The following is an 8,354-nucleotide window of genomic DNA, read 5'->3' as shown; positions in this document are numbered from 1 at the left end:
TATTTTCACCTTTCATATTAATCCTAATGTTCAGCAAAGACTATATTTATGATAAGTTCAGATTTGAAGGTTTAATCATATATTCGCCCTCTATGTCTCTCCAGGGGTGATAATAAAGTGGTATTGATTGATTGATTGATACGCAGGTCACCAGAGTTAGTGCTAAGTCTGCTATAGTGACACTATAGCGTTTTATTTGGTCTCTCTTTTTACTTAAGGCTGGGAGGCAATAACCCAAGGCATCACCATCAACAGTCCAATCCTTCAATGAACTTATTTCATGCACAGTTGATTTTATGTAAATTGATTGACACCTTGGAAGGGGGGCAGTGTTTGCTTTTCACAGAGCCATAGCTCTTTCTGTCTCGGAGGTGTTAAGATGGGAAGACAGGGACAGAGGCGTCGGGGCAAAGTGGGAGAGTGCAGTGTAATAAAAGCACACGGAAGGAAAAAAAGTGGGGAAGGCAGATAAATAAATGAAAAAATTGGTGTATTATCAACATGTATTTTCCTTTGACCCTTTTCTTATTTGCAAAGGAAAAAAAACGTATTCCAGTCATCTTATTTACACTGTAAGTAAAATCCAAACTCACGGCTGCTTATAATTACAAATGGAAGCTCGCAGGGAACCTCTTCCTGACTCGCACCAACATCTACCTTCCCCTGGAAACCCTCACACAGTCAATTATAGTAATGAATTGTCAATAAGTATAAAAATTTAATACGGTCCTGCTTATGGTGAGTGGCGACTAAGGACTTGCCTCTCATTCAAATGAGCTGCAGCTGCAGGTTTGAAGCACACCTGCAAAAGGAGTGTGTAAGTGGTGTTAATGTTTATAGGTTAGACCTAAGGAAGCATGTTAGCCATTTTTGTATCCATGTGAAAGAAGTGAAAGAGAAGTGACAGACTAGAAATGGGTGATTTACTCTGTCACAAACCAAACCACCGTCCAATTATTGCTATGGGGCTGTAAAACTCCCAAATCAGTGATCAACTAAGTGACATTGTGTTCTATTTGGTATCTACAACTATGTTTTCAAAACTTCTGCTCAAACTCCAGTCAGAGTCACTTAAATGCACACATTTTTACCTTCTTCTTTCCTGTTTTTTTAAAGGTGGACTACGCAGTGATTGCCTCACAGGCGGGAGCAACTCTCAACAATCTGTTGAGCCACGCCCAGGAGCTGGTGGCCAAACTACGCTCTCTGCAGCTGGATCAACGGGAGTTTGTCTGCCTGAAGTTCCTGGTGCTTTTCAGCCTGGGTAAGTCAGATATATTTTATATCAGCTAGGAGGAACATGGGAATTGAGAGGAAGGGGTGGTTCTGAAACGCACAAAATAGTGAAAGGGCAAATGGATGTGAGGTAGGTGTGGTTGGTCTTCTTTAGATGGATGTGGCAGCTCTTGTATATACGTCTGGGTCTAAAATTTAAATGTATTTTTGGTGAGTACAACTCTCAATAAATCTAGGTTCAGTACAGTGCAACCATACAGATGATATAGGACTACGGGTGGATGGAAGTTTAGATCCACTATAGGCAGGTTTACTTTTTCTATTAGCCAGCTCTTGCACATAAATCTATCGGTGGCATTCCCAGCAGCAAATCTCTCACCTGATCTTCCACCACATCTTCAAGTTTCTAAAGTACAAAATTTCTTGAGAAAGAGAGTATGTCAATATGAAGTGTAAATACAAAATAAATATTGACGTTTTTCTTTTCTGAAATTTAGCTGTTGGTCTTTGGCATCGCAGACTTGCTGCAACAAATGCAAATTAAAGATCAGATTCTGGATCAACAATATTAGAAGTCATGAATCACAGTGTGTGCAGGATTATGCCAAGTGCAGTGTAACTCATAACCAGTATTTGAGAAGCGAGCTGTGCATGAGGAATGAGATGTTAGTTTGGAACGGGTGAGAGGGCAAGGGGTCAACAGGGGGGCTTTTCCTCTCAGAATTTGCTGTAGAGCTTTGGAAAGGAAAGAACAGATTTGGAAGGGATCTCAGCTAAAGAAGGGTGAAGGAAGGGAAGGAGGAAATAGGAGGAAGATGAAGAGCGAGCTGGAATTGACCTGGTCGTGCTGTTTGAAGGCAGGCACCAGCCTGAAGTATTTTGGAGACAGACGGGCGGGAGCTGAGGCTAGAGAGTGCATGGGATTTGGGAAGGAAGGTAAGTGGAGGAATATAAAGCTTGATGAGTTAAGGGACAAAAAGAAGGGTAACTTTGATGGCATGTGGTGTGTGTGCGTGCATTCTCCTCAGTGTGTGTGTCTGTATCCCAAAGCTGCTCTCGAATCTCTAAGCCGAGGTCAGACATTGCCAGGAGACTGTCATCTCTGACTCTTTCCTAACGAGTCTGCAACAAATTGCCTCTGAGGAATACGCACAAACACACACACACACACACACACACACACACACACACACACACACACACACACACACACACACTGAGCCAAACCTGTTTAACATCCCACATTACTGAAGCCAGTAGTGTCAACATAGGGCCCTCTATGGCATGGAGAGCAACACTGGCTTACATGTGATGAATATTTTCCTCCTGCTTAGCTCCCAGTCCCTTCTGACAACATGTAATTCACAAGAGTCACACTCTCACTTCTTTAACACCTCCGAACAAAGAAAACAGCACTAATGAACTATACATACACACATATATGCGATCAGGAGGAATTAATGCTTGTGCGCATTTGCAAAGAAAGAGACAGGGAGTGTGTGTGTGTGTGTGTGTGTACACATCTGTGTGCATGCATGTGTTTGTTTCAGTTTTTTATAGGGTGGGGATGTTGCTGGGGCTCAGGGTCTAAATAATTTGGCAGAAACATCATCCATAATGAAAGGCCCACCTGAGGGATGTGTATCGCCCCCGGCAGTGCCTGTTCTCCGGCGTTGCCCAGGCCTCCCGCAAAAGAAGGCCGGCACAGACGCCATAGAGCTGGCTGAGGGGATCAGCGTTAGCCGAGGTGGTGTTGGTGGGATGAGGGGAGGAGAGAGGCTCGAGCTACGTAGAGCCAGGAGATTACATTATGTGATTAATATCACATACAGCTGAAACTGAGTATTTAATTGGCTGTAAGAAGGTTGAGCTACAAATATGTTTACTTTGGGGAATTAATGTGCATAATGTGTGTAGCATCGGTAGTGGTATGTATATTTAAATATCAAAACACATTATCAGAAGGGTCAAATTAATTTGCGACACAGCTATCTGTGCCCTACCGGCAGAGCCAGTTATTAAGGGTCGTAGGGAAATGAGGCATAAAAGTAGATGTACACTGACTGCTGAACTAAAAGATTAGACTCTTTCTGTTTATTAGCCTAATTTAATCTCTAATACTGGTCACTTTACTCTCTAATCTAAAAGGGATGTGTTCATTACGACAGGTTTGAGACTAGGAACTGTTTGCACTACTTTAACACTGTGGCTCTACTTACTTAGCACACACTACATTTGCATCTATTTAAATAAGCATGTTAAATCACGGGATTAAACCCTGAGAAATACCCAGTAATTCAGTGCCCGGACAGCCTTTTATAAAACGAATAAAGTGGCTTCTATAGATTTGTTTGCTTCTCCTATCACAGATACTGCTATCATGATTGCTACTGCTGCTATTACAGCTGCTATCAATGCATCGCTGCTATGATTATCATCTGAGCCCCACACCTTACAGTTGACAGCCAATGCCAATATGGCATGCAGTACAGTATTTTAAGTGTCCTCTTGTGCAACATGGTGGAAAGTAAAAGTGAGACACTGGGTTTTGTAGCACCCATATTTAACTGTAAATTTAGTCTTTCTCAAACTTTGTTTAAATATACTTTCATTTAACTTCTACTGAAGTTTATTTACAGTATATGCATGCAGTACCAGTCTATAAACTTCCCCTTTTGTCCAGCAGTCAGCTTGAAGCAGCGGGCTCAGGGCAAACACGCAGAGACGAAAAGGCATTGCAAACAATATATAGTAGAAAGCAAGAAATAGAAAATATTAGACATTATATCACAAATTAGTGCCAACAACTCAATTTCTTATTCTATTTTATTTATTATTGCACTTCTTTCTAGTTTTTATGATTTTGAGTATATAGCGCTCTGTGACTACATGTCTGCAAAAGGTGTTTTATAAATAAACTTTAGTTACTCACTCACTTACATACAGCTGGTGATTTCCCATGTGAGTCATCCCCCCTCTCTTTCTGTACATGGGCAGTCAGTCATTCACTCCCTGGCAGAGGAGCTTTTAGTTAAGCCAGTTGTCAATAAAAACAGAGATATAGATGTCAACCCAGCTGAGAGGAGACACTTGTCATGATCTGTATGTGCGCTTGTTTTCGGAGTTATACTTCCTGTTTGCTTTCTTTTTGTTTATTGCTTTATTTTATCTCTTTCTATCACTGTCTCTCACTTTCCCCTGTCACTCCCTGTCTTCGGTGAAGGCTTTTACCCTCTATCAAGGAGGAGATTATCACTCTGAGATCATTGATCTCCTAAGTGTTTGTAGGACTGTGAGCAATGATTGTATGTCTTGGGCATTGAGCAAAGGACACACATAACGGCAGCGAGAGTTTGAGGGCTGTCTGGATCAGAGTTTGGAGAAGGATTACTACGAGTCATTGAGTGTCAAGAAACTGTTAATGGGCCTTTGATTTCCTTTAACAGACTTAAAGACCTAACAGAAAGACTGACAGGCTGTGTGGGTTACAGAGCATTACCAGAGGTGAAGGGACACGTTTGAATTCAGGCTGAGTAAAAATAAAAGATCTTCTCTTTATATTTTAAGCCCTCCTTTACGTTTGAAACCTGGAAAAATTATCAGCTTTTGTCCTAAATCTTCACGATGTGTTTCTGGTTCATCATGTATAGTTTCCAAACTTTGAAAGCAGATACAGAGACAGAGGTCACAAAGTGCTCACCCAGCAACCAGTTAACCCAGCTTAGTGGGTCAGACCTCATCAGCTGTAATTCGGTGAGACATGTGCTGCCAATCCTTGTGAACTGAGAGGAGAACCAGAGTACTGCCAGACCAGTGCAGGGTGGTAAATGGTCCCAGTGGAGAGAGTGCATTTGTGGACATACCTGTAGCCCTAAATAATGTCCTCATACTGCAGCATTTAGCAGGAACACAGGCAGTGTGTAACTGTGTAACTGTGCTCACTTTGTAATCGTTCATTATTCATCATTCATTATGTTGCTTAAATCTTTTCTATTGATCAATATATCATGCATAATTATGCTTTCTGTGCAATGCAACCGTTTATTGGTTATATTATTCCTCTATTAAACACGAGTACAGCTGATTGTTTTAGGGTTTGTTCTCATTATTTGCTTGTTTCTATTTTTTAGAGATGGAATAAATGAAATCAAATTTTTAAAAACAGCTAAATAAAAGCTAAATGTGGATGGCTATTATGTGTCTAAAATAGACCCAGTTATTGCCATTAAAACAACAATAGAAAATATCTTTTGTTTTTCTTTCAGGCATTGTGTAACTACAGATATACATATTTGTAATCTTTATAAGTGATGCAGACCAATGCTGCTTTTGTTTCATCTGTTAAAGTAAACTTGGTGGTTCTCTTAGTGATCAGAAATGGGCAGTGTTGTCCATTCATAAGAAATCAAGACAGGGCAGCCAGTGATTCAAGAGCTGCCTCAGCAATTCAACACATTAGCCGTCTGTCAAGCGATTAGTCAGTCACTGAAATTGGAGTTTAGAGACACCCACCCATCAAGTCTTTGCCACCCTTCATCCCTCTCCATCCATCCAGGCCTCTGTATTGTCTCTTGTCTCATTGCTCTGTCCTTTCTCTCTGTTTTTTTTTTAACATCCATCTTTGTACAGCTCAATCTATCACTACTCTATCGCCACATCCACCTCCATTGGTCCTCATTCATCTTAATTCACTATTTATTTCTTTACTTCCTCACCCAACTTTCACTTCACCTCTTTTTCTATCCCTAAACATGGCCAACATCACAAACAATTAAATGTATAGATGGATTCAACTTTAAAAAATAACATTTAAGTTAGTTTAATATCTAATAGTATCCAGTAACTGCTTTGATACTGAAGATATTTACAATTATTTGAATTTAATTCAGATTACAAGCATTATAGTAGATTTTTTCATCCGATCATACTGCTTTTAACCATTCCCGCCATTTGAATTCCACTTTTTACAGCATCAGCACCCAGTCACCCCCGTCCCCATACAATGAAACATCTTTCATTAGCATGTTTTGTGTGCCACACAAAACGTTTTTTCAATTTTTTTTTTTTTTTTTGCGCGCTGCGAGGTCAGACACCAATCTGCTGACAGCAACACAAAGCAGAAAACGTGATTAACCTTGATGAAAACAAACAAGTTTCTCTCCCTCTCTGTATTTCTTTATCATTTTTGTTTCCTCGCACAATGAGAGAGAAAAAAAGATATAATTCCCAGACAGGTACATCCTAATTAAGCAACAGCCGAGGCTGCTCAGAATCAATACACTGATCCCTGGCCAGTGAGCAGGGGAGCTGGATAACGCAAGCCCCCTTACACGCACACGTACACAAACACACACTCACATGCCCATAAAACATGGCAAATATTCATTTCCTGAAAAGAATTCAATCATTTAAAATTCATTCAGGAATTGATTAAAACTGAGAAGCAGTGACAGTTCAACATTTATTCTATTGAGCCATTTAGTAGAGCATGCTCAGTAATCCGTGTTTAATAATGTTCTAACAAAGTTTAACAGATTTTTTCTCCCTTTTTGGAGGCAAACTTGCACTTGGCTACAAGTCAACAGAATGGAGCATGATGTGTACCTTTGGCCTGATCAATACGTGAATAAAGTATAGTTAGGGTGTACATGTGTTCTTATGCCCTCGTCTTGACTGAACACAAAATATGATTCTCTTTTTCTGTTCTCTGGAGTCATGTGGATGAGCCAGTGCATACATTAAATTAATAAATTAATAAATTAATAAATAATGAGAATAAAAGCACTATTGTTTACTGTAACGCACAAAAAAGTAACAGTAAAACAACAAAATGTAATCTGCGTAATCTGTTAAAACTTTGCCCTGTGTGCATGTGGCAATCATAAAGCAAACAGTAGGGGGGAAAAATGCTGAAACTGATAACTTAAAAGAAACAACAGAACCCACGAGTGTAAAAATAGAAAAGAAACAAAGTCCCCACTGTATCTACTAAGACTGCTAATAATATGAATAGCACACAATTATTTACAGTAAAGGAGTATAAACATAAGAGGCGTCTTTATGACAGCAATCTTGGAGTGTTGCCCTGATTTTGATAACTCCAACATTTGAACATTATCCAATAGATTTCAGACTTTTTAGCAAAAGGCTAAGTCGAAACATTTGACTCATGGCTTTGTCCATTTTTATTCCAGAATAAATGGACTGATTCTTATTTAGCACTTTTCTACTCTCTTTGAGTACTCAAAGCGCTCTATACAACATGCCACATTCACCCAATCACACCTGTTCTCACAGTCACTGACTCTAAACTGAGTGCTGTCTAACCACATTCATACTCAAATGGATGCATCGGAGAGCAACTTGGGGTTAGTATCTTGCCCAAGGATACTTGGCATGCAGACTGAAGGAGGCAGGGATCGAACCCCCAACCTTCCGATCAGTAGGTGACCAGCTCTACCTCCTGAGCTTCAGACACCTCCGGATTGGACTTGGATTGTTAATCTGATGGAAGAATTACATACTGTAAATTAATCACTATTTTCCAATGCATTCTTATCCATTGCAATACATTTGCTGTCATTAAGAAAGTAAATGAGTTAATCATTTGTTAAGACTTTTGAGGACATGGCAGCCTATTGCACAATCACTCAAACGTCCTGACAGCTGGTCTGCTGCATGTTGAAATTGGGTTAGGCAAACTAGGACATTTAATAGGACTGCAGTAGATGTACACTTTACCTCATTTAGGTTGCTTGTTTTTTTCCGAAGCTGCACTCGTGGAAACACAAATACCATGTACACCAATGTCAATTTAGAACTGTTAGTCAGAGATTAACCTGTTGGCATGACTGGTTAGAAGAGTTTCCCTCAGTTAGATAATGCACATTGCAATGTGTAAATCATGCATTTACAATCCCATATGGAAAAGATATAAATTGTATAAAGTTTGTATCTGTCTTGTGAGAAACTTGTATGAAAAGCATACAAGAGTGAAAACAGATATAAGATCCTTAGAAAAATTATATAACTGGAACTTGTATGTTTTGGATACTTACTAAAAGAATATATGAAACGGCCACTTTCATGAGTAAATCATATAAACCTTATATGATTCA

General features: G+C 39.7%; 1 protein-coding gene across 1 annotated transcript in view; it reads left to right on the top strand.

The window, feature by feature from the left end:
- nr5a2 (nuclear receptor subfamily 5, group A, member 2) overlaps positions 1 to 8,354 on the top strand; it is a 67,417-nt gene that overhangs the window by 41,077 nt on the left and 17,986 nt on the right. The window contains exon 6 of the mRNA XM_005730315.2: positions 1,117 to 1,264. Within this exon, the coding sequence (XP_005730372.1) occupies positions 1,117 to 1,264 (148 nt within the window). The remainder of the gene's footprint in view (positions 1 to 1,116; positions 1,265 to 8,354) is intronic.

This window comes from Pundamilia nyererei, unplaced genomic scaffold (assembly GCF_000239375.1).
Source record: "Pundamilia nyererei isolate P.nyererei 1_Seehausen unplaced genomic scaffold, PunNye1.0 scaffold00036, whole genome shotgun sequence".
Classification (NCBI taxonomy): domain Eukaryota; kingdom Metazoa; phylum Chordata; class Actinopteri; order Cichliformes; family Cichlidae; genus Pundamilia; species Pundamilia nyererei.
The sequence above is the reverse complement of the archived record's forward strand: the minus strand, read 5'-3'. Positions and strand labels throughout refer to the sequence as shown.